Source organism: Ips typographus, linkage group LG2 (genome assembly GCF_016097725.1).
Source record: "Ips typographus isolate SLU linkage group LG2, UJ_Ityp_2.0, whole genome shotgun sequence".
In the NCBI taxonomy this organism is placed as follows: domain Eukaryota; kingdom Metazoa; phylum Arthropoda; class Insecta; order Coleoptera; family Curculionidae; genus Ips; species Ips typographus.
The window spans coordinates 4,698,503-4,725,236 of NC_138423.1; the positions used below are offsets into that span (position 1 = coordinate 4,698,503).

At 32.1% G+C, this 26,734-nt stretch overlaps 1 protein-coding gene across 1 annotated transcript in view; it reads right to left on the bottom strand.

The window, feature by feature from the left end:
* Ac78C (adenylyl cyclase 78C) overlaps positions 1 to 26,734 on the bottom strand; it is a 158,866-nt gene that overhangs the window by 120,902 nt on the left and 11,230 nt on the right. Inside the window, exon 2 of the mRNA XM_081972434.1 lies at positions 24,787 to 24,975. Within this exon, the coding sequence (XP_081828560.1) occupies positions 24,787 to 24,890 (104 nt within the window). The 5' untranslated portion in view covers positions 24,891 to 24,975. The remainder of the gene's footprint in view (positions 1 to 24,786; positions 24,976 to 26,734) is intronic.

Consider the following 26,734-nt stretch of genomic DNA (forward strand, 5'->3'; position numbering starts at 1 on the left):
ATTGGATAGCAAATTTAATGAGAATTCCAAAAATGTGTTAAAAACAGTCATTTTCCACTACGCGTAGGTTTTACAAGCAATTTTGTCCCTGACTTTCCTATCAAACTGTGTTTCTGTCAGTTTAAATTTTGACACCGCTTTTTTTCTTGGCTATACCAAGTTTTGAAATGTTTTTTTAGGTTATTGGACAGGAAATTCAATAGGGATTTCAAAAGTATGCTTAAAACAGTCATTATCTCATTCCAAGTGGGTTTTATGGGCAATTTTGTCCTTGACTGTTCTTTCAAACTGTTTTTCTGGCTGTGTAAACTTTGACACCAATTTTCTTTTTGACTATATCAAACTTTATCGTGTTTTTTCAGGTTATTTGATAGGAAATTTAATGAGAATTCTAAAAATGTGCTTAAAATAGTAACTTTCTCACTCGAAGTGGGTTTTACAGGCGATTTTGTCCCTGACTTTCCTTTCAAACTGTGTTTCTGTCAGTTCAAACTTTGACACCGCTTTTCTCTTTGACTGTACCAAATTTTTTAGTGTTTTTTCAGGTTGTTTGATAGTAAATTTAATAAGGATTCCAAAAATGTGCTTAAAACAGTAATTTTAACACTCCAAGTGGATTTTAAATGCAATTTTGTCCCTGACTGTCCTTTCAAACTGTGTTTCTGTCATTTCAAACGTTGACACCACTTTTTTCCCTGGTTGTATCAAATTTTGTACTGTTTTCTAAGGTTATTAGATAGAAAATTTAACGAGGATTCCAAAAATGTACCTAAAACAGTCATTTTTTCACTCAAAGTGCGTTTGACAAGCAATTGTTTCCCTGTCTGTCAAACTGTGCTCAAAAGTTGCAAAAATCAGGGTTTAGAAGAGTTTTCTTGCGGTATTGGATACAAAAGTCTTTTTGAGATTTATAACAGTTATTTTTGAGAGTGAACACGTGACTGCCTAGCACAATTGTCCTACAAAAACCACGTGATATCTATCACTAATGTCAAAACTTGTCTACAACTTGCAAGAATTACAGCTTAACACAGTTTTCGAAAAAAGACGTGTTTCTGAGATTTATGACAGTTATTTTGACAAAAATCTGTTTGTAAAGGTAAATTAAAAATTATTTAAATATCAATATTTTCAGATTTGCGTAATTTTTCTTATCTCAAAAACATATTATCTATCATAATTTAAACATGAGTTAATAAAGAAAAGTGATAAAAAGCTGAAAATGCTATTTTTTTAGGGAAGGCTTAGTTGTTCATAAAAAATTTATAATACAAAAAGTTATAAGAACTCATTTTGTACAAGAATCACTTTGTCAGAAAAGTTTTACTTTATTTTATTATTGAAAAATTTCTAAAGCAATAAATAATAAATCAAATCAGCCTTACATTCAGTCTTTATTATTCAGGATTTTATTTTGACAGTATTGACCGAAAATAATGAAATTAATGACAGTCGTGACAGGAAAATGATATCTTTCCAGCAAATTTCCATTAGATCCATAAACTTACTGATCAAATTGGAATTTACTGGTAAGATTGGTAAATTTCCGGTCCCATTGAGTTTTACTTTACCGGAAATTAATTTGAAGTAGTTCCTGAAAGAATCTCTTATTCCTGAAAACTTTGTTGTTTGATACAACTATAAAGCTCATATTCAAATGTTTCATTTATAATTGCAAATTCTGTCAATTGCTTGTCGCATTTAAAACTCCAAGCAGACTTCTCAAGACTGAAAACTTCAATTAGTGGAATTTGTGGACATCTGATGCGATTAAGAAATTTGAATTGCAAATTGAAATCCGTACCGAAAGCTTAACTGGTTGTGCATGGGATTTGGGACAGATGCGTTCAATGTTTGATTATACATACAATTGTAATGTTATTGGGAAACTGAAAATAAAAACACCAATTCCGTATAGTGAAATTCGTATTATTGTAATTAAACCAAATGATCTATACTGTAAACCGGCCCGGTGTGCTTTTATTATTATTTTAATTATTCACTGGCCTCAACGATGCAAATTACAAATTTTACTAAAATTACAAAGCCGTTGAAAACGATTATCATGGTAGTTAATTAAACTCAGTGAAATTACATAATGGATAATTAAAATTTGTTTGTTTTGGCAGTAACAGTCTTTCTCGTGTCACTTTAATCGCTGCCTAATTTATTAAAGAATACATTTTCCATTAAGCTTTTGCCATCTTTCAGGCTCAAGGGTTCGGAAAATCGATGTTGTGTCAGAAGCGTCAATTTAAAGGACAAAAAGGTCCGTTGGCTAAGTGGTTCAATAAAGTTTCGAAAAGTTTGCAAATTTGATAATAAAGCGAGCAATTGTATACCCCATTCATAGTCTTCGGATTGAAAATTGAAATTTCCAGATTTTTTGTTATTTAATATCGCATGGTTTCCGTTGAACACCGTTTTTCTCCCTGACTGTTTTAAATCCTGTAGTGTTTTATCTGGTTATTGGATAAGAAATTAAAAGAGGATTTCAAAAATGTGCTTAAAACAGAATTTTTTTTACTCCAAGTGGGTTTTACAGGCGATTTTGTCCCTGGTTGTCCTTACAAACTGTGTTTCTGTCAGTTCAAACTTTGACACCGCTTTTCTCCCTGACTGTACCAAATTTTGGAGTGTTTCTCAGGTTATTGGATAGGAAATTTAATGCAGATTCTAAAAATATGCTTAAAACCGTAATTTTCTCACTCCAAGTGGGTTTCTTAGACGATTTTGTCTCTGACTGACCTTTCAAACTGTGTTTCTTTCTGTCAGTTCAAACTTTGACACCGCTTTTCTCCCTGACTGTACCAAATTTTGTAGTGTTTCTCATGTTATTGGATAGGAAATTTAAGGAGGATTTTAAAAATGTGCTTAAAACAGTCATTTTCTTACTACATGTGGGTTTTACAGGCGGTTTTGTCCTTGATTGTCCTTTCAAACTGTGTTTCTGTCTGTTCAAACTTTGACACCGCTTTTCTCCTTTACTGTACCAAATCTTGTAATGTTTTTTCCATGTTGTTGGATAGGAAATTTAATGCAGATTCTAAAAATGTGCTAAAACAGTCAATTTCTTACTACAAGTGTGTTTTACGGGCGATTTTGTCCCTAATTGTCCTTTCAAATTGTGTTTTTGGCAGTTCAACCTTCCATACCGCTTTTCTCCCTGACTGTACCAAATCTTGTAGTGTTTATTCCAGGTTATTGGATAGGAAATTTAATGCGGATTCTAAAAATGTGCTTAAAACAGTCATTTTCTTACTCCAAGTGGGTTTCACAGACGATTTTGTTTCTGACTGACCTTTCAAACTGTGTTTCTGTCAGTTCAAACTTTGACGCCGCTTTTCTCCTTGATTGTACCATATTTTGTAGTGTTTCTCATGTTATTGGATAGGAAATTTAAGGAGGATTTCAAAAATGTGCTTAAAACAGTATTTTTTTTTTACTGCAAGTGGATTTTACAGGTAATTTTGTCCCTGTCCTTTCAAACTGTGTTTGTGTCAGTTCTAACTTTAACACCACTTTTCTCCTTGACGGTACCAATTCTTGTAGTGTTTATTCCAGGTTATTGGATAGGCAATTTAATGCGGATTCTAAAAATGTGCTTAAAACAGTAATTTTCTTACTCCAAGTGGGTTTCACAGACGATTTTGTTTCTGACTGACCTTTCAAACTGTGTTTCTGTCAGTTCAAACATTGACGCCGCTTTTCTCCTTGATTGTACCATATTTTGTAGTGTTTCTCATGTTATTGGATAGGAAATTTAAGGAGGATTTTAAAAATGTGCTTAAAACAGTAATTTTTTTTACTCCAAGTGGATTTTACAGGCGATTTTGTCCCTGATTGTCCTTTCAAACTGTGTTTCTGTCAGTTCAAACTTTGACACCGCTTTTCTCGTTGACTGTACTTAATCTTGTAGTGTTTATTCCAGGTTATTGGATAGGAAATTTAATGCAAATTCTAAAAATGTGCTTAAAACAGTCATTTTCTTACTCTAAGTGGGTTTCACAGACGATTTGGTCTCTGACTGACCTTTCAAACTGTGTTTCTTTCTGTCAGTTCAAACTTTGACACCGCTTTTCTCCCTGACTGTACCAAATTTTGTAGTGTTTCTCAGGTTATTGGATAGGAAATTAAAGGAGGATTTTAAAAATGTGCTCAAAACAGTAATTTTTTCAGTCTAAGTGGATTTTACAGGTAATTTTGTCCCTAACTGTCCTTTCAAACTGAGTTTCTGTCAGTTCAAACTTTGACACCGCTTTTCTCGTTGACTGTACTTAATCTTGTAGTGTTTTTTCCAGGTTATTGGATAGGAAAATTAATGCTGATTCTAAAAATATGCTTAAAACAGTCATTTTCTTACTCCAAATGGGTTTCATAGACGATTTGGTATCTGACTGACCTTTTAGACTGTGTTTCTGTCAGTTTAAATTTTGACACCGCTTTTCTCCTTGACAGTACCAAATTTTGTAGTGTTTGTCAAGTTTTTGGATGGGGCATTTAATGAGAATTCCGGAAATGTGCTTAAAACAGTAATTTTTTCACTCCAAGTGGTTTTACAGGCGATTTTGTCATTGACTGTCCTTTCAAACTGTGTTTACCGCTTTTCTCCCTGACTGTACCAAATTTTGTCTCTGACTGTCAATGTGTGCTCAAAAGTTGCAAAAATTCTTGTACTCTTTACAAAACGTGTTTCTGAGATATATGACAGTTATTTTGACAGTGGTCACGTGACTGCTTTGCTAAATTATCCTCCAAAAACCACGTGATGTCGATCACTAATGTCAAAACTGTCAAAATTTGCAAGAGATACAGTTTAACTCTGTTTTCTTGTCAGTAAATTAATAGTAAATTACTAATTCTTTAAATAATAATATCATCTCATAAACATATTTGTCATAATTTAAAAATGAGATTATAAAGAAAAGTGACAAAAAGTTGAAAATGCTCTTTTTATAGAAAATGCTACTTGTTCATAAAAAAGTTATAAAATTGAAATTCTTTTTGGTAGAAGAATCACTTTGTCAAAAAAGTTTTACTTTTAATTTTTTTATTGATAAACCAAAATCTCTAAAACAATAAATAACAAATTAAATCAAGCTTTTATTCTCTTTATTTTTCAGGATTTTATTTTAACAATATTGACCCAAAATTACTTGACTGAAATGAAATGAATGACAGCCATAACAAGAAAATTATTACCATAAATTTACTAGTAAAATTGGTAAATTTTCCTGTCACACTGAATTTGACTTTTCCAATTTTACTTTACTTTTAGCTTATCAGTTCAAGATTGTTTGTACAGAAAACAACCTGGAAAATTGCTTTTTGCTCGATTCTTATGGAAACGTAGCAAATATTCACAAAATTAAGTCCTTTAGCTGAATTACATTTATTACTAACTGTACATTAATTAAATGTAAAAGTGTTTTTATTACAGTAATTTTATATTTTTTTTTAAATTCATCTCTTTACTCGGGTTCTTTATAGATTTTAGAAGAAGTAGCCAAAATTTTAAGTTTTTACTACAAACCATTTTTAAAAAACAAAGTTTTCTAGAGGTTATGTAAATATCAGTAATAGTATATTACATACTCAGGTGGAAAGTCTTTGATTTCTGTCGAGAAATTAGGTAGTATCTTCAATTTACACATAAGAAATAACGTTATTACATACCTGATTGAAAATAAACATTATTTTAACTTGTTCGATAAGACAAATAAATCCTCAAGATTAAACCGAAATTACGAAACTACCGTGTAGCATGAAATTTGCGCCCTAAAGCAATTTAAACCCTATTGACATGTCCCGTTCCCTTGAGAATCTCTTGTTTGTCGATGTGTTGTAGTAATTTGTCAGGGGTTACGTCTAAATGCATAACAAAATCAAGCTTTCAAACAATTAATTTTCTGCTCGTATCATATCATCTGTATACAGTGTGTCCATAAAGTCGATTAAAATTCAGGGAATCATCTTTCAGTAAAATTTAAACTTAAACTGCGGACTTTAAACGCAAATTTTTTGGGAAAAAAATTAAGTCTACAAGGTGTCCCAAAATTGAGTTACAACCTTCCAGTTGACATTTTCAAATAAGAACCTTAATTTCTGGATATTTTTCATGTAACATCCTATAACGATATTCAGCTTAAAAAAATAGTGTATACAAGGTGTCCCAAATTTGAGCAAGAAACCAAACTTATAATTTTTCAAATGGGATGGCCCATTTTTTTTTTTTGATTTTTGGAATCTACGTCAAATTCTAGGCCTATTTGATGTAAAATATCTGTATCGATCTTCAACTGATTTTGCTCTAGCAGCCTTGATTGGTCGCCTCCCAAATCGAGCAGAAATTCCAAATTTAAGCAAAATTTTTGTGCACTTATCCAGAAAATTGTGAATAACTCGCTTATTTGAACCATCCTGTATATATCAGCCGTATAACAAAAGAAAGCTAATGAATGGTGCTCTCACGTGACATTGAGCGAGCGCGGCTAAATTTTCCGGTTTGGTCGCTAGAGGGCGCCAAAGTTAAACTCGCATTTTTGTAGTTTTTGCTACATATCTCAGGAACGCTTTAAGTTAGAGGGTTTAAATTTTTACCACAAACGCACTTAAAGGAATGCAACTTTTACCTTCAATGCTCTTTTTTCGTACCAAACACCGTTTGTCCTTGAAAAATTAAAAACAAAAATTGTCAAAAAATTTAAAGGGTGGTTGAAATTAACCTTTGAAATTATTTAGAGAAAAATTTTCAAAATAAACTTTCACTGCCTAAATTCCTTCAGGTAAATTGTCATTTGTAAAAATGTCATTTTTTAAAGGTGCCACACTCTGAAAACCGTCAAAATTGCCATAATTTCCAAGTCATTTCCAAAACCGTGACAGTTGGGGCAAAATGGATGTCAGCGTGATACAGGGTGTCACAGATTAGTGGCTGAGCACAGGATGTCCCAAAAAAGTGAAAAACAATTTTTAGTTTCCGGGAAATATCTCAAAAACTGTGTGAAAAGCAAAAATGGTCAAAATTGTCAAAAAGCTTGACTTTGACGCCTTCTAGCGATCAAATTGACACCAATGACCTTTTTTGAGACTTCAGTTACCTTTTGTTCAAACAGCTGAATTATTTTAGTTTAAAGCAAAAGTGGTTAAATGACTTTGAGGTTTGTGAAGCTTAATGATGGGCGTAAATTTACCGTGACCGGTTATTTACCGATAAGGTAAAGTAAAATTGAGAAAGTAATATTCAGTGTGACAGGAAAATTTACCAATTTTACCAGTAAATTTCAATTTGACCAGTAAATTTATGGGTCTAATTGAAATTTGCTGAAAAGGTATCATTTTTCTGTCATGGCTGTCATTAATTTGAAAAGTCTTAAATCTGAATCACTACACTCACTTAGCAAAAACTGGTTTGATGCAACAAATTTTCAAATCAGTTTAAATTGTGGTTTGAAATTTGAGCACCCTGTAAATCGGTTATTTTTGCGAGATCAGGAAAGTTAAATCACTCAAATTAATCGTCTTGAGCTCCTCTTTCCAGTAATGTAACGCAAAAAATTCTATCTAAAAAATTGTATACAGGGTGGCCAAAAAATCTGAATCACTACAATTTTCATGCACTCCCTGTATAGTAGCAGCACTGACGGACTGTAAAACTTCCAGAGATGAGTTTAGTAGTTCTTTACGAACATTTTTGCTCTTTTTCAAATTTTTCGTACCTCTCCACCCTTTCTGAGTTATTTAGCAAAAACTGGTTTGATGCAAGAAATTTTCAAATCAGTTCAAATTGTGGTTTGAAACTTGAGCACCTTGTAAGTCGGTTATTTTTGGGAGTTCAGGGTGGTTCGACCACTTGAAAGAGCCGTTTTGAGCTCCTCTTTCCAGTGGTGTAGAGTAAAAAATTCTATTTTGACGCCGTCTAGCGGCCAAACGGTGCAATCGATTAACTTAAAGCTTACGACCTTTGAGCTTGAGCTATTTTTTCACTTCAATCACTTTTGGTCGTCACCTGTCAAATAAACAAATTATGGCAAATTTTTGGAAAAAAGTGAACAAAAATTTTGCTCAAATTAGGAATTTAATTTAATAAGATTTTTTAAGAAAAAATATCTGTTTCTCAGGAACTATACAGAGTAGAACCTCGGAAAAAATTCTTAGTAAATGAGACACTGCTGACAATTATTTTCAACTTTCTAAATCCGACGCTAAAAATGTACCAATAATTCTGAAATTTTAAATGAAAAATCTTTCTCTACGAACAACTTTTTCTCTATCCCTTCAAATAAAGTAGTAGGGAAGGTTCAAAGTTTGCTTTTTAAACAAATTAAATATCTCTCTAATATTGAACCAACGAGTGTATTAATGAAAGACTTATTCAACAAATCTTTCAAAAATGCTTTAATAAACCTGGTGTTCCATTAAAAAATATTACATTTTTCTGGGATACACTGTACATATAGTCTTGACATATTCCAAAAACTTTATTTTAATCGGATAACAAATAAACCCGTAAATTTTCCAGCGAGCTCAAATGCAAAACCCCGTAAAATTGAGGAAAACAGCTTTAGCATAATAATTAACAGCATCTACGCCTCTAATCAGAGATTTAATTAAATTTTAAATCTTTCTTAGCACTTTTTTTTAAAACCGTTGTTTTCACACATAAAATTCTTAAACCCAAATCATTTATGTAAAATACGATTATAATATTTAGTTAAACTTTATAGCAAACAGTTTTTCTTAATAATGTTTACATCAAATCACACTTCCTAAAGTCAATTTTATTTTTGTGCTATTTTGGCAAAACTTAACTACAAAAACTTTTTTTTAATTTATACCGAACAAAATAACATCTGATAATACAATTAGTACAGCAGATATTTCCCAAGAGACTTAACAGAAACCTACACATTTCTCGAAGAAGTAGATATTATTTCTAAGTATCGATAAAACAATAAAATTGATTGATAACCACCCTAACGGAGCAAATAGAATGAAATATCCCTAGGGATTGCAAAAACGTCGATATTAACCTTTTTTAAACAGCCGTCGGCTTCGTGCCCTTTACTTTTGGCAGAATGGCATGTTGTGAGTTTCAAAAGAAAATTATTCAACTAATTTTAAAACATTTCCTGGATGCATACTAAAGGGAGTCTTCTAGATAGAGAAGATTTTACGATTTCTGTGTTTTTTTTTAAGTATTAGGAAGAAAAAAGCCCAAACACATTGATATTGATTTTAATTAACTTACTTTAGTAGACTTCTACAATCACACCGATCAAGGATAAGAGTTTTTAAACAATATTTACTATATTATGTTAATGTAATTTTTTTTTTGTTCTAGAAGATTATAACGTTATTCATGATCAATATGCTCTCAATTACTAAAAATTAGCTCTTTTGACTCATTTACTAAAAGTTTGGCTCTGAAAGGAAATGTAGTTAATTGTATAGCGTAAGCTTCTCCTATTACTGGTTTGCCTATTCAACTAAAGTTCTGGCAAACTTCAGTTCCAGGAGTTTTCGTATTCAATAAGCTGAACTATTTAATGTACTTCCAATTAATGTAAAACTACTTAACTATCGTGGAATATTAAAATTAGTTTTGCAATTACGTTGCAATAAAGTTATGAGAATTATTCTTAGCTACATAATACATAGTTTACTCTGGAACAAGCTTTGGGATATCTGTGTGAATCATTCGTATTTTATGAAAACACACAAGAATAAGTGTGTTTTTGATTTTTAAATTTGCTTTCTTTGATATCTGAATTGAAGTTTTTACATCAAAATGACTAGTGCTGTTTTTACTGGTTTTGCAGTAAATTTGTAGGTCGAACAACAGAACAACGCAAATTATCGAGAAAACAATCATTTTCCAGGTTAAAATGTTGCTATTGGCCAATAGACGTAGTCTTTGTCGTAGTTTTTAAATTAAAATGGAATCACGAAAAATAAAAAAATAAATCAAATGCACAAGCCTTGATTTTCTACTTTATTTACAACTTTGAATCATTGAAACTAGATTACCTTACAATTACCCTTCTCAGATTTAAAAACAAAACATAAAACAAGGCTTTCTGGCTAACTTAACTTTTGGAGTGAAACATAACCTCAACTCAGAAGTTAACTTTCAACTGGAGGGATAACAGAGGAATACAAAAACTTGGAATGAATTAAGTGAAGTTCGGTTAATATCACCCCTTTATTTTAGATTTATGCAAATCGATATTACGGAACTTAATTGAATTAAATTGAATTTTCTTTTGAGAAAAACTTTTCAGGTTATTGGATAGAAAATTTACTGAGGATTCCAAAAATGTGCTTAAAACCGTCATTTTTCTACTCCAAGTGGCTTTTACAGGCGATTTTGTTACTGACTGTTCTTTCAAAATGTGTTACTAGCAGTTCAAATTTTGACACCGCTTTTCTCGCTGACTTTACCAAATTTTGTAGTGAGTTTTAGGTTATTGGATAGGAAATTTAATGAGGATTCCAAAAATGTACTTAAAACAGTAATTTTCTCACTTTAAGTGGATTTTACTGGCCATTTTGTCATTGACTAAACTTTCAAACTGTGTTTCTAACATTTAAAATTTTGACACCGCTTTTCACGCTGACTGTACCATACCAAATTTTGTACTGGTTTTTTAACATTATTGGATAGAAAAATTAATGAGGATTCCAAAAATGTACTTAAAACAGTCATTTTCCCACTCAAAGTGGGTTTTACAAGCGATTTTGTCACTGACTGTTCTTTCAAAATGTGCTACTGGCAGTTCAAATTTTGACACCGCTTTTTTCCCTGACTGTACCAAATTTTGTACTGTTTTATTAAATTATTGGATATAAAATTTAATGAAGATTCCAAAAATGTGTTTAAAACCGTCATTTTTCCGCTCCAAGTGGCTTTTACAGGCGATTTTGTCCCTGGCTGTCCTCTCAAACTGTGTTTCTAGCAGTTCAAATTTTGACACCGCTTTTCATCCTGACTGTACCAAATTTTGTAGTGAGTTTTAGGTTATTGGATAGGAAATTTAATGAGGATTCTAAATATCTGCTTAAAATAGTCATTATCCCACTCCAAGTGGGTTTTACAGGCGATTTTGTCCCTGACTGTTCTTTCAAAATCTATTACTAGCAGTTCAAATTTTGACACCGCTTTTCTCCCTGACTTTACCAAATTTTGTAGTGCTTTTTAGGTTATTGGATAGTAAATTTAATTAGGATTCCAAAAATGTACTTAAAACAGTCATTTTCTTTCTCCAAATGAGTTATACAGGCGATTTTTTTCCAGGACTGTCCTTTCGAACTGTGTTTATGGCAGTTCAAACTTTGGCACCGTTTTTCTCCCTGACTGTACCAAATTGTGTAGTGCTTTTCACGTTACTGGATAGGAAATTTAACGAGGAATTCAAAAATGTGCTTAAATCAGTTATTTTCTTACTCTAAGTGGATGTTGCAGGCGATTTTGTCCCTGACTGTTCTTTGAAACTGTGTTTTTGGCAGTTCAAACTTTGACACCGTTTTTTCTCCCTGACTGTACCAAATTTTGTAGTGTTTTTTAGGTTATTGGATGGGAAATTTAATAAGGATTCCAAAAATGCGCTTAAAATAGTCATTTTCTCACTACAAGTGAGTTTTACAGGCGATTTTGTTCCTGACTGTCAAACTGTGCTCAAAATTTTGCAAAAATCAGGATTTAGAAATGTTTTCTTAAAGTATTCGATACCAAACATGTTTCTGAGATTTATGACAGTGGTCACGTGATTGCCTAGCTAAATTATCTCCCAAAAACCACGTGATATCTGTGACTAATGTCAAAAATGTCAAACATTGCCTAGAATTTGCAAAAATTACAGTTTTCGAAACAAGACGTGTTTCTGAGATTTATGACAGTTATTTTGACATTTGTCAGTAAATTACAAATTGTTTATTTTATCTAACAAATTAAAACAGCCTTTTATTCAGTCTTTATTTTTCCGGATTTTATTTTTATTTATTTTGAAAATAAGACTCATAATATTACTGGTAAAATTGGTAAATTTTCCTGTCACACTGAATTTTGCTTTTCCAATTTTACTTTACCTTACCGGTAAATCACCGGTAACTGAAAATTTCCCATCACTAGTAAATAACATATTGTGTGTATAATAAAAGTTTATAAATTCTTTACCCAAATCGATGTATACTTATATTAACAACAAAAAACTAATTCATAATACGTAAACTTTTTATTGATCTAAATATAATTGAAAATGCAATGAAAGGAAAAGTTCACATTGACAAAACTACTAGATTTCTGTTTGATATTCAGTAAAACGAGTCAAACCTTTTGCAATTTTTTCGTATGTTTAATAATATGCTTATTACTCACTTAGTTTTGAATAAACACTCATTACCTACCCGTGAGTAATGAGTCATTACTTACTGCTGTTATTCACTAGTTCACCAATATATAGCAAAAATCAAAGTAAAATGGAGTGACGTAACAGTTAACAACGTAACGTAACAGAAACATAAATGTTTTGAACGTAACGTTTGTGACCTGTTGTGTTGATCACCATTTTCTAGCAATGTTGTTGACAACTAATATAATCAACCAATTAATAAAGGATTTGAATAAAAAAATAAAATCACAAAAAAACATTTCACAATTTGCAATTTTTGTTTTTGAACGAACGAAAATTCAACCAAAATTAAGTTACTTACAAATATTTTGTAAAATTAATTATATTGTGCTCATATGGGGCGCTAATAAACTTTCTAAATGAGCCTGAAGTCTCAAAGCACACACACACATCCGCTTTTGGTTTAATCTGACGTTATTTCGCTGGTTTGTGGTCTAACGCAACAGTAAATTTGAATTAACGTTTCCAGTTTATGGAAAGTTTCAGGAAGGGTTGTCTACCAAACTTCAACTAATTAAATTATATCAATAATTTTGTACTGCGATACTGCAAGGAGTTAACCACTTTTATTGTTTTAAACTCAGTTTTGTGGTTTAAAGCATATTTTTACTTGTTGTCTCTATTTTTTTTTTAAAAATGTTTGTATCTATGACACAAAATCATAAACACTATATAATATAATATTTAGCGACATAATAATGAGATTAGTAAGTTAATTATGAACTAATCAACTTTTCAAAAATAAAGATTACTTTAACTATCCGATAGATGTAGGCTGGGAGTTTTCAAACTTTCTAAAACTATGCATGTTATCCATTCAAGCTTTACTGGAAGTATTTGCAAGTACGTACAGTGACAATATTCATTTGGATGGCACTTTAACTTATCAATTTAGTTAGCATATACCAAGAAAACAACAAACTTTTCTCGACGTCTACAAACTCAAACAGAAACGACCACTACCTTTCTACGTTAATTTTTGTTGAAAGTTTTCAAGCCAACTTTGCAATATTATTTTTCCACAATATGAGAAAGTCGTAATAAAGTTTTGCTAGTTCAGCAGTAGAGTCTCGTTAAATAAAACTTTTCTGGTATTTTCAGTCAGCTTAAAGGAAAAGCATCTTTGACTGGGAAAAAGTCACTAACAGCGCAAGTAAGGTGGCTAAATTGAATTTCACTTCAAAAGTTTAGCTTTCTTTGTGTGTAATAATACTGATTTAGGGATTTGCAGGGTTGTAGGATAGTCTAATTATTTATTCAGTCAGTTATTTGGAGGGTCTAACCGGTACAATTTAGTTATACTGGGGCAAAACTTAAATCTTCATTAATGTTTAAGTAACAAGACCTTTCTTTCGATTGCTGACCGATTTAGTGAAAGGTTTGGAATACCTAATTAACTCCCTTGTTTTGTTAACTAATTTTATCAAATTACATAACTAACTAACGAGTTATAATAGTGTTATAGCTTTAATAAAATTACTTTTACATTAACTACAGCTTAGTAAATTAACAGCTTACCTTACTGCTAGAGCTGAAGCAAAACTCCAATTTGATAAATTTTTTGCATAGGTAGTATTAGCTTTATAATAGCAAACTGAAAAAGTAAATTTATAATGTAGTTATTAAAATGCACGTAAAAAAATCGTTTCTTAACATTTTTAGCTTATAAGCTACCTATAAATGTATGCTCCCTCATTTCATTTTATAACTTTGATTTTATATTTAGATTTTTATGAAACATTCCTTAACTTGGATTTTAATTTAAACAGTCTTTAGAACACAGAACACACATTAAAACTTACCACTTGTCAAACACGGAAGTGGTAATTTAGAAGCACTTTGGAGTTCCTACAGTGTTTTAGCAGTTTTTGAAATTTTTTAGACTACTTCAGAAGCATTTGGAAAATTTTTGAACAGTTTAAAGAGCACATTCTAGACTGCTTTAGAGACATTTGGGAACTTTTAGAGAGTTCTAGAAATTTTTGAAAACTTATAAACTGTTCTAGAAACATACGGAATCTTCAAAACTGTTTTAAAATCTTCTGAAAGCTTCTAGCTGTTTCAGGAGCATTTTCAAGCTTCTAGACACTGTTTTGGAAACTTTTGAAGTTTCTATATTGTTTTGGAAGCACCTAGACACTGTTTTGTAACTTTTGGAGTTTCTACAGTGATTTGGAAACTTCTGAAATTTTCTTAGACTACTTTAGGAGCATTTGGAAGGGTTTTGGACAGTTTAAAGAGCATATTGAAGGTTCTGGACTGCTTTAGGGTCATCTGGGAACTTTTAGAAGGCTCTAGAAATTTTTGAAACTTTTAAACCATTCTAGAAGCATACGGAAGCTTATAAACTGTATTGAAATCTATTGAAAGTTTCCAGACTAGTTCAAGAGCATTTGAAAGCTGTTAGGCTGTTCCAAACGCTTTTAAAATGTCTTTAGTCTAGTTCAGGAGCATTTAGAAGGGTTTTGGGAGTTTAAAGAGCATATTGAAGGTTCTGGACTGCTTTAGACAAATTTGAAACCTCTTAGATTGTTCTAGAAATTTTTGGAAGCTTTTAAACTATTCTAGAAGCATACGGAACCTTATAAACTGTTTTGAAATCTTTTGAAAGTTTCTAGACTAGTTGAAGAGCATTTGGAAGCTGTTAGGCTGTTCCAAAGGCTTTTGGAAGCTTTTATGCGGCTTCAGAAGCATTTGGAAGCTTCTAGACACAGTTTTGAAAGCTTTTGGAGTTTCTGTAATGTTTGGAAGCTTTTGAAATCTCTTTAGTCTAGTTCAGAAGCATTTGGAAGGGTTTTGGACAGTTTAAAGAGCATATTGAAGGTTCTGGACTGCTTTAGGGGCATCTGGAAACTTTTAGAAGGCTCTAGAAATTTTCGAAACTATTCTAGAAGCATACGGAAGCTTATAAACTGTTTTTAAATCTTTTGAAAGTTTGTAGACTAGTTGAAGAGCATTTGGAAGCTGTTAGGCTGTTCCAAAGGCTTTTGGAAGCTTCTAGACACTGTTTTGAAAGCTTTTGGAGTTTCTGTAATGTTTGGAAGCTTTTGAAATCTCATTAGTCTAGTTCAGAAGCATTTGGAAGGATTTTGGACAGTTTAAAGAGCATATTGAAGGTTCTGGACTGCTTTAGACAAATTTGAAACCTCTTAGACTGTTCTAGAAATTTTTTGAAGCTTTTAAACTATTCTAGAAGCATACGAAAGCTTATAAACTGTTTTTAAATCTTTTGAAAGTTTCTAGACCAGTTGAAGAGCATTTAAAAGCTGTTAGGCTGTTCCAAAGGCTTTTGGAAGCTTCTATGCGGCTTTAGAAGCCTTTGGAAACTTGTAGACACTGTTTTGAAATCTCTTGGAGTTTCTGTAATGTTTTGGAAGCTTTTAAAATGTCTTTAGTCTAGTTCAGGAGCATTTAGAAGGGTTTTGGAAGTTTAAAGAGCATATTGGAGGTTCTGGACTGCTTCAGACAAATTTGAAACCTATTAGACTATTCTAGAAGCATACGGAAGCTTATAAACTGTTTTTAAATCTTTTGAAAGTTTCTAGACCAGTTGAAGAGCATTTAGGCTGTTCCAAAGGCTTTTGGAAGCTCCTATGCAACTTCAGAAGCATTTGGAAGCTTCTATACACTGTTTTGAAAGCTTTTGGAGTTTCTGTAATGTTTGGAAGCTTTTGAAATCTCTTTACTCTAGTTCAGAAGCATTTGGAAGGGTTTTGGACAGTTTAAAGAGCATATTAAAGGTTCTGGACTGCTTTAGACAAATTTGAAACCTCTTAGATTGTCCTAGAAATTTTTTGAAGCTTTTTAACTATTCTAGAAGCATACGGAAGCTTATAAACTGTTTTGAAATCTTTTGAAAGTTTCTAGACTAGTTCAAGAGCATTTGGAAGCTGTTAGGCTGTTTCAAAGGCTTTTGGAATCTTCTATGCGGCTTCAGAAGCATTTGAAAGCTTCTAGACTAGTTGAAGAGCATTTGGAAGCTGTTAGGCTGTTTCAAAGGCTTTTGGAAGCTTCTATGCGGCTTCAGAAGCATTTGGAAGCTTCTAGACACTGTTTTGAAAGCTTTTGGAGTTTCTGCAATGTTTGGAAGCTTTTGAAATCACTTTAGTCTAGTTCAGAAGCATTTGGAAGGGTTTTGGACAGTTTAAAGAGCATATTGAAGGTTCTGGACTGCTTTAGGAATATCTGGGAACTTGTAGAAGGCTTTAGAAATTTTTGGAAGCTTTTAAACTATTCTAGAAGCATACGGAAGCTTATAAACTGTTTTTAAAACTTTTGAAAGTTTCTAGACTAGTTGAAGAGCATTTATTTTAACATAATTTACCGCTATATTAAGTACAACAGGGCTTGTAACAGCTTTTGTGGTTTTATAGCTTCATGAAATGGTATTCGACAGAGTTCAAGTATATGACAGATTGAAATATGACTAAAATAAGCAGATATACGTCAATACACTGCAATTTATTTTTCTAACCTTGTATATACACAAATATTATTGCTGCTTTAATGAATAAGTATTAATATTTACCCAGGTTTGAAACCAAATTTTTCCAAGTTTTCCTCAAATATCCAAGAAGAGGAAAATTTTCCGCAGACCTGGCAACACTGCTTCAGACAAAGACTAAAGATCGAATGTAATCATTAAATAATTATTTATTATTCTAATTTTATTTCTCTTAAATATTATATTTGTTTTGCTTGTTTTGTAATGGCAAAACAATAATTTCAAAAATATTTTGCTATACTACTTCTAATTATTGTTAATAGATAGTTCAAAGGATGTTTCACCTTCTGTTAAACAACAGTAATAGGCAAAATAAGACCATAATGGTCCTTTCGTTACTATACTTACTCATCAATCAACATGAAGTTAACCAAATTGTCCCAATATTTCATACCTAAACCAAAGTCTGGCGGTCCTTTGATCCAAACTTCAAGTTATGAGAAATTTACGTTTCCATTAACCGCGATGTTTGCAAATCTGATCTGTTTCTGAATAAAGAGAATTAATCTGATTTGCATTCCATTCAAACCGTGGAATTGGTATTTTGGACGAAAAAAAAATTACTGACTTCAAATATCATGTAAATTTGTTAGTAAAATGAAATGTAAGATTAAAAAGTATAAAATGGACAGGCTGATTTTGAATTGAATTGACACTAAAATATACTAAATTCTTCCAAATTTCAAGTAAAACCATTGTGATATCTGAGTCTTTTCTTTCTCAAAACGTTACTTAACTTGTCATTTTTACCTTAGTAACAATGATATACTCAAAGGTTTTTGATTTTCAGTTTTTGTACCCCTTTACAATTCCACTCTGTAAACGTGGTTTAAATTAAGGTGGAAGACAAATTAGCCGGAACCGGAAAGAATGTTTAACGAGTATTTTCGGAAATATATTCATTTACCGGAAATACCTCCGGAAAAGAGGGCAATAAGCAAGGATTAATAAATTTTATTAAAAAATGGAGCAAAGTTTCTCATGAATACTTCGGAGCCAACAGAAAGTTATTAATTATTATCGATTCAATATTAAAATTTGATAAAGCTAAACTGGTCAATTAATTTAACCACACAATCATCTGGCAAAGGTCAGTGTACATTTGGATGAAATAGCATGGATTAATACACGATTATTTAATTATGGGGTAGTAAATTTGTTTGGAATATTATGGTCACTAATTTGACATTGTTTTCTATTTATTTCCCTAATTATTACTATTCAGCTTATGATGAATAAACAATAGGGAACCTGTGTTAAACTTATTAAATCTTGCTAATTCTAAGCAAAATTTTGACAGTTTTGACATTAGGGACGTGGTTTTTGGAAAATGATTTAGCTAGGCAGTAACGTGAGCACTGTCATAAATCTCAGAAACTCGTTTTGTATCGAATACTACAAGAAAACCTTTCTATAAACTGATTTTTGCAACTTTTGAGTACAATTTGACTTGTTTGATAGTCAGGCACAGAATTGCTTGTCAAACATACTTGGAGTGCGAAAATGACAGTTTTAAGCACATTTTTGGAGTCCCCATTAAATTTCCTATCCAATAGCCTAGAAAAACACTACAAAATTTGGTACAGTCAGGTGTCAAAGTTTGAACTGCCAGAAAAACAGTTTAAAAGGACCGTCAGGAAGAAAATCGACTGTAAAACCCACTTGGAGTGAAAAGTACCATTTTTAAGCACATTTCTAAAATGCTCATTCAATTTCCTACCAAATAACCTGAAAAAACAAAAAAATTTGGTACAGTCAGGGAGAAATGCGGTATCAAAGTTTTAACTGCCAGAAGCACAGTTTAAAAAGTCAGTCAAAGACAAAATTGCCTGTAAAACCTACTTGGAATGAGAAAATGACTGTTTTAAGCACATTTTTGAAATCCTCATTCAATTTCCTATCCAATAACCTGAAAACCACTACAAAATTTAGTACAATCAGAGAAAAAGGCAGTGTCAAAATTTGAACTGTCTAAAACACAATTTGACAGGACAGTCAGGGACAAAATCGATTGTAAAACTGACTTGGAGTGAGAAAATAACTGTTTTAAGCACATTTTTGAAATCCTCATTAAGTTTTCTAACCAATAACCTGAAAAAACACGACAAAATTTGGTACAGTCAGAAAGAAAAGCGGTGTCAAAAGTTGAACTGCCAAAAACACAATTTGAAAGGACAGTAAACGACAAAATCGCTTGCAAAACTCACTTGTAGTCAGAAAATAACTGTTTTAAGCACATTTTTGAAATCCTCATTAAGTTTTCTAACCAATAACCTGAAAAACACTACAAAATTTGGTACAGTCAGAGAGAAAAGCTGTGTCAAAATTTGACCAGCCAAAAACACAATTTGAGAGGACAGCCAGGGACAAATTCGATTGTAAAACTGACTTGGAGTGAGAAAATAACTGTTTTAAGCACATTTTTGGAATCCTCATTAAGCTTTCTAACCAATAACCTAAAAAAATACGACAAAATTTGGTACAGTCAGAGAGAAAAGCGGTGCCAAAATTTGAACTGCCAAAAACACAATTTGAAAGGACAGTAAACGACAAAATCGCTTGCAAAACTCACTTGTAGTGAGAAAATAATTGTTTTAAGCACATTTTTGGAATCCTCATTAAGCTTTCTAACCAATAACATAAAAAAACACTACAAAATTTGGTACAGTCAAGGAGAAAAGCTGTTGTAAAGTTTGAACTGTCAAAAACACAATTTGAAAAGACAGTCAGGGACAAAATCGATTGTAAAACTCCTTTTAAGTGAGAAAATAATTGTTTTAAGCACATTTTTGGAATCCTCATTAAGCTTTCTAACCAATAACATAAAAAAACACTACAAAATTTGGTACAGTCAAGGAGAAAAGCTGTTGTAAAGTTTGAACTGTCAAAAACACAATTTGAAAAGACAGTCAGGGACAAAATCGATTGTAAAACTCCTTTTAAGTGAGAAAATAATTGTTTAAAGCACATTTTTTAAATCGTCATTTAATTTCCCATCCAATAACCTAAAAAAACACTACAAAATTTGGTATAGTCAGGGAGAAAAGCTGTTGTAAAGTTTGAACTGTCAAAAACACAATTTGAAAGGACAGTCAGGGACAAAATCGATTATAAAACTGATTTTAAGTGAGAAAATGACTGTTTTAAACACATTTTTGGAATTCTCGTTAAATTTCCTATCCAATAACTTGAAAAAACACAAAAAATTTGGTACAGAGAAAAAAGCGGTGTCAAAGTTCGAACAGCCACAAACACAGTTTGACAGGACAGCCAGAGACAAAATCAAGTGTAAAACTGACTTGGAGCGGGAAAATAGCTGTTTTAAGCACATTTTTGAATTCTTCATTAAATTTTCTATCCAATAACCTGAAAAACACTACAAAATTTAATACAATCAGCGAGAAAAGCGGTGTCGAAGCTTAGACTAAGAGAAACACAGTTTGAAAGGACAGTCAGCGACAAAATCGTTTGTAAAACTCACTTTTGTGAGAAAATTACTATTTTAAGCACATTTTTGAAATCCTCATTAAATTTCCTATCCAATAACCTGAAAAACACAACAAAATTTGGTACAGGGACAAAATCGATGGTAAAACTCACTTGGAGTGAGAAAATGACTGTTTTAAGCACATTTTTGAAATCCTCATGATATTTCCTATCCAATAACATGAAAAAATTACAAAATTTGGTACAGTCAAGCAAAAAATCGTTGTCAAAATATGAAATGCCAGAATATTTGTAGTTTACCAGTAATTTCCAGGTAATTTACCAGTAAATTTTCCTGGTAAAGTAAAATATTTACTTTACCGGTAATTGACCTATTACTACAATTTTATTTTTTAGTTAGTTAAAGTAAAACATCACTGTAATTCAATTTCTTCATTCATAATAACAATGTGCTTGGGTTTGTCCCTTAGGGAACTAGTTAAACAAAATGAAGCCCATTTTGACTCAATTTTTAAACGATGAGGGATTTGTTTTACTTTATTTTTACTTACTAAAATTACTTCACTGAACTTAGTTAACAGTATTTTTTACGATTTATTCGGAGTCTTATTTACTGGACATTTATTTAACTTACACTCAGGACTTCTGCAGAGAAAAATCTCCGGCAAATACAGGTTTCTAGTAAAAAAATTCAATTTATCTTCCAACTTGGAGGCAGAGACATATTGTACGAGAACCATGAACTAAAGAGTATGAAAATGCTCATAATAGAGAGATGGTGTTCCGATGGATTGTCCTATATTAAATATAAATAATAATGGAAATAATTGGTTCTTTAATAATTATTTTTTTGCAGAAGACAGTAAATTTAGATCTTTTGAGTTCACAATTAAAACTCCATTTTAGATTGAAATGAGAAGATTATCTCTAGTTTTCAGATAGTGGTTTGTTCTGTTTTGTTAACAAAAAAACAGTTCGGCTTGCTGCTTTTTCTTGACCAATCACACACTAGGAACACTTGTTTCAAGTGAGAAAATCGACCTAGAACACTATTGTGTACACCAAACGTAAATACAAAACTTTAGTAGGTATACTTCCTTCCACAGATTTTGAAGGAATATTGCGTTATTAAGTGCCTAATAAATTTAAACTATCACAAAAGACGCAATATGGTTTTAAATTGGTCTAATCGGATTCCAATTACTGTGTAGTAGATTCTACCGATTTTTTAAATAATTTTGTGTTTTTCTACTTTCTTCAATTTTTTTCTTCCTTATCTATTACATTCTCTTTCGCTAACTGTCATTATTTTTCCTCTCTTTATTTTCTTTAAAAGCCTCTCTCTCTCTCCGTTTCCTTCTTGATCTGTTTTTTCAAAAATGACTTGTGTCATTATTTGACAAGTGCTAATTTTTGGTCACTATGATAGCTACAAATTTCGTTCAGACGTCAAAATATATCCCGTAATTTCAGTTTTCTCTTACCTGAACCAATTTTTTTTTAATTACAAAGAATTGAGATATTTGCCATGAAATACAATAGTGTAACCGCACTAGAAATATTGAAAATGTCACAATTTGACAGCTCCTAACTTGGTTCCCATGACAGTTAAAAGGTTCGCTCAAACGTCAAAATGTATATCCCCTAATTTTAGACCTTCCTCTATAAACCCAATTTTTCTTTAAAAAATACAAATAACCGAAAAAATTAGATTTTTGATCGGAAATAGACCAGTGCAAGTAAAAAAGTTTCCTGTGACAGCGAGGAAGTTAGTTCAAACGTCAAAACAGATTGAAAGCATAGTTAGGTACAAAATTAATTGTGATACTCACTTGGAGTGAGAAAATAACTGTTTTAAGCACATTTTTGGAATCCTCATAGAATGTTCTATCCAATACCTGAAAAAACACTACAAAATTTGGTACAGTCAGGGAGAAAAGCGGCGTCAAAGTTTGAACTGCCAAAAACACAATTTCAAAGAACAGTCAGGTACAAAATAGATTGTAAAAGCCACTTGGAGTAAGAAAATCCCTGTTTTAAGCACATTTTTGGAATCCTCGTTAAATTTTCTTCCCAATAACCTAAAAGAACACTAGAAAACTTGGTACAGTCAGGGAGAAAATCGGTGTCAAAGTTTGAACTGACAGAAACAATTTGAAAGGACGCTCAGATACAAAATCACCTGTAAAACCCACTTAGAGTAAGAAAATAACTGTTATAAGCACATTTTTGGAATCCTCATAGAATGTTCTATCCAATACCTGAAAAAAACACTACAAAATTTGGTACAGTCAGGGAGAAAAGCGGCGTCAAAATGTGAACTGCCAAAAACACAATTTGAAAAAACAGTCAGGTACAAAATAGATTGTTAAAGCCACTTGGAGTAAGAAAATAACTGTTTTAAGTGCATTTTTGGAATCTTCATTAAATTTCCTATCCAATAACCTTAAAAAAACCACAAAACTTGCTACAGCGATGGAGAAAAGCGGTGTCAAAATTTGAACTGCCAGAAACACAATATGAAAAGACAGTCAGAAACAAAATTGCCCATAAAACTTATTTGAAGTGAGAAAATAATTGTTTTAAGCACATTTTTGGAATCCTCATTAAATTTTCTTCCCAATAACCTAAAAAACACTACAAAATTTGATACAGTCAGCGACAAAAGCGGTGTCAAAGTTTGAACTGCCAAAAACACAATTTGAAAGGACAGTCAGGTATCAAATAGATTGTAAAACCCACTTGGAGTAAGAAAATAACTGTTTTAAGTACATTTTTGGAATCTTCATTAAATTTCCTATTTAATAACCTCAAAAACACAACAAAATTTGGTACAGTCAGAGAAAAAAGCGGTGTAAAATTTCGAACTACCAAAAACACAATTTGACAGGACGTCAGAGACAAAATCAATTGTAAAACCCCCTTGGAATGAAAAAAAAGCAGTTTGAAGCACATTTTTGGAATCCTCATTAAATTTCCTATTCAATAACCTCAAAAAACACTACAAAATTTGATACAGTCAGAGAAAAAAGCGGTGTTAAATTTCGAACTACCAAAAACACAATTTGACAGGACGAACTCATTTGGAGTGAAAAAATAACAGTTTAAAGCACATTTTTGGTATTCTCATTAAATTTCTTATCCAATAACCTAAAAAACACCACGAAATTTGGTACAGTCAGAAACAAAACTGCCTATAAAACCAATTTGTACAAGAAATATTAAAAATGCCACAATTTGACAGCTCCTAACTTGGTTCCTATGACAGTTAAAAGATTCGCTCAAACGTTAAAATGAATATATCCCCTAATTTTGACTTTCTTTATAAACTCAAAGTTTCTTTAAAAAACTACAACATAACCAAAAAAAATAGATTTTTGATCGGAAATAGAGCAGTGCAAGTAAAGTTTTTTAAAGATGTCACAATTTGACAGTTATTAAAGTGGTTCCTGTGACAGTTAGGAGGTTAGTTCAAACGTCAAAATGTAGCCGAAAACTTTTCTATACTCTCTTCCACAGAATTTAAAGGGTATAGTGCGTTGACAGCTTCTTTCAGCGGCTGTAAGCGTCTTCTGGAGAGCGCTAGCAACCGCAGCAAGACAAAAGTACATAATAGTTATATGGAATAGCGTAGTTGATGCTAATTTGAGGTTAAGATTTGCTTTAAGCTGTTAGCGTAGCATTTCCTCTCAAAAAATCAGTTTGAGTTTATGAGGAACGCACTATATTTTCAAAATATATGGAAGGGAGTATACTAAAGTTTGGCGTACACAATAGTGTTTTAGGTTTTTTCACTTATTAGTATTTTTTTCCTTAAAACTCTATCTAGACATAGGAAAGGAGAAGTTTTGGGCTACATTTTAACTTTGGAACGAATCTCCCAACTGCCCCGGAAACGTAGTTAAGAGATGTCAAATTGTGACATCTTTAAAAATTGGTTATTTGTAATTTTGGAAACGTAATTGTGTTTAGTTAAAAAAAGGCTTTATATTGACGTTTGAAGGAATCTTCTAGCTGTCATAGGAAACAAGTACCAAGTTACCACGTGACACTTGTCATCTTTGAAAAAAAATGGAAGCTTGCACTGTGATTTGTGCAAATACTGCACTCTAACTGTGCTCTTTGTACTAACTGAATTCTCTAATTACACACTATGTTGGATCCATCAAGTGCAACAGCAAAAAAGAAAACAACTACTGCACTTGATTGACCTAATATTTAGTTTCCATTGGAAAGCCTTTTAAAGTTAAAGGCCATATATTAGCCCCCGCTTGTTTTCTACGATGATAAAGAGGTGAATAACACACAAATAACGTTTTAAAAGACTAGCAAGGATTACTGAGTATTTTTCCTAACTTTGTCACTTAGTGGAACTTTTTCCGGATAATTTTAAACTTTAACAGTGAAAACAATAAATTTACTTACCCAGTAAAGTTTTCCATGTTAGTTTCGAGCTTCTCAGCCTCCTCGGACTTTGCCCCCAGTGGCCCTGGGGGATTCTGTACGTCCATCGACCCTTGTTCGCACATCAAATAGCAATGGAATTCTCTACAATGCACTCCATACGGATCTGCGTGCAACGATGCATTGAGACCATTTAATCTTAAGCCGCATCTGTAATATGATCCCTATACGTCACTGGACGCTTAAAGTTAATTTAAAAGGACAAACAGTTTTGTCGCAAAGGAGATTTTTAATAAATTCTAACAAGAAGAACGATTTGAGTCTTCTGTAATATCAGGAAGTCATTCTAAGAAAAGTTATTTCTGATTTTTAGGTGAAATAAAAGTGTCGGGCTTTTATTAAATTTACCGGAATTAAATGTCCGGACTTGGAAAAAGCGACAGAATTTTCTGGCAAACGAAATTGACACACTTTTGTGCAAATTGCTTAAAAAGTGTCAGGAAAAAGTGTGTCGAGAATTTCTTCGGATATCAATATTAAAACGGGACGACTCGTTAACATAATGAAACTTTTTTTATTTTTTGACGTGGGAGGAAATTGTAAGAACGAAGGAAAAACGGAAAATATATTTTTTTATAGGGGAAAAAAGTTTGGCAATATTTAATAATAATAGAGTTTTTGTATACCGTAACCCCTTACGGGGTTCTTTTTGATAAGTAAGACTTTAAGTAAACTCAACAGAGTTTGTTTAATAATTACACAACAATTTGCCACACTGAAAATCACTTTTAAACGACTTCAGTAAGTCACCTACTTTTTCCCCAAATTTTAGGGAAAATCCTGTATAGTTTTTCCTTAAATTTCAGGAAATCTGGTTATTCAGCGTTTGAAGTCACTGTTGCCTAAGTCTACCATTTAAACGGGTCCACATGTTTTATTTTGTACGGTTTTTTTTAGGTTATTGAATAAGAAATTCCATAAGGAATCCAAAAATATGCTGATAACAGTCATTTTCTTACTCCAAATGGTTTAACAGGCGAATTTGACTCGGACTGTCTTGTCAAACTGTGTTTCTGGCAGTTCAAACACTGATACCCCTCTTATTCCTGACTGTACTAAATTTTGTACTGTTTTTTCAAGTTATTGAATAAGAAATTTAAAGAGGATTTCAAAAATGTGCTAAAAACAGTTATTTTCTTACTCCAAGTTGGTTTTACAGGCAATTTTGTCTCGGACTGTCCTGTCAAACTGTGTTTCTGGAAGTTCAAACTCTGATACCGCTTTTCTCCCTTACTGTACTAAATTTTGTACGGTTTTTTCAAGTTATTGAATAAGAAATTTAAAGAGGATTTCAAAAATGTGTTTAAATCAGTCATTTTCATACTTTAAGTGAGTTTAAGAGGCAATTTAGTTTAGGACTGTCTTGTCAAACTGTGTTTCAGACAGTTCAAACTCTGATACCGCTTTTCTCCCTGACTGTACTGAATTTTGTACTGTTTTTTCAGGTTCTTGAATAAGAAATTTAAAGAGGATTTCAAAAATGTGCTTAAAACAGTCATTTTCTTACTCCAAGTTGGTTTTCCAGGCGATTTTGTCTCGGACTGTCCTGTCAAACTGTGTTTCAGACAGTTCAAACTCTGATACCGCTTTTCTACCTGACTATACCTAATATTGTAGTGATTATTCCAGGTTATTGGATAGGAAATTTAATGCAGATTCTAAAAATGTGCTTAAAACAGTCATTTTCTTACTCCAAGTTGGTTTTACAGGCGATTTTGTCTCGGACTGTCCTGTCAAACTGTGTTTCAGACAGTTCAAACTCTGATACCGCTTTTCTACCTGACTATACCAAATATTGTAGTGATTATTCCAGGTTATTGGATAGGAAATTTAATGCAGATTCTAAAAATGTGCTTAAAACAGTCATTTTCTTACTCCAAGTTGGTTTTCCAGGCGATTTTGTCTCGGA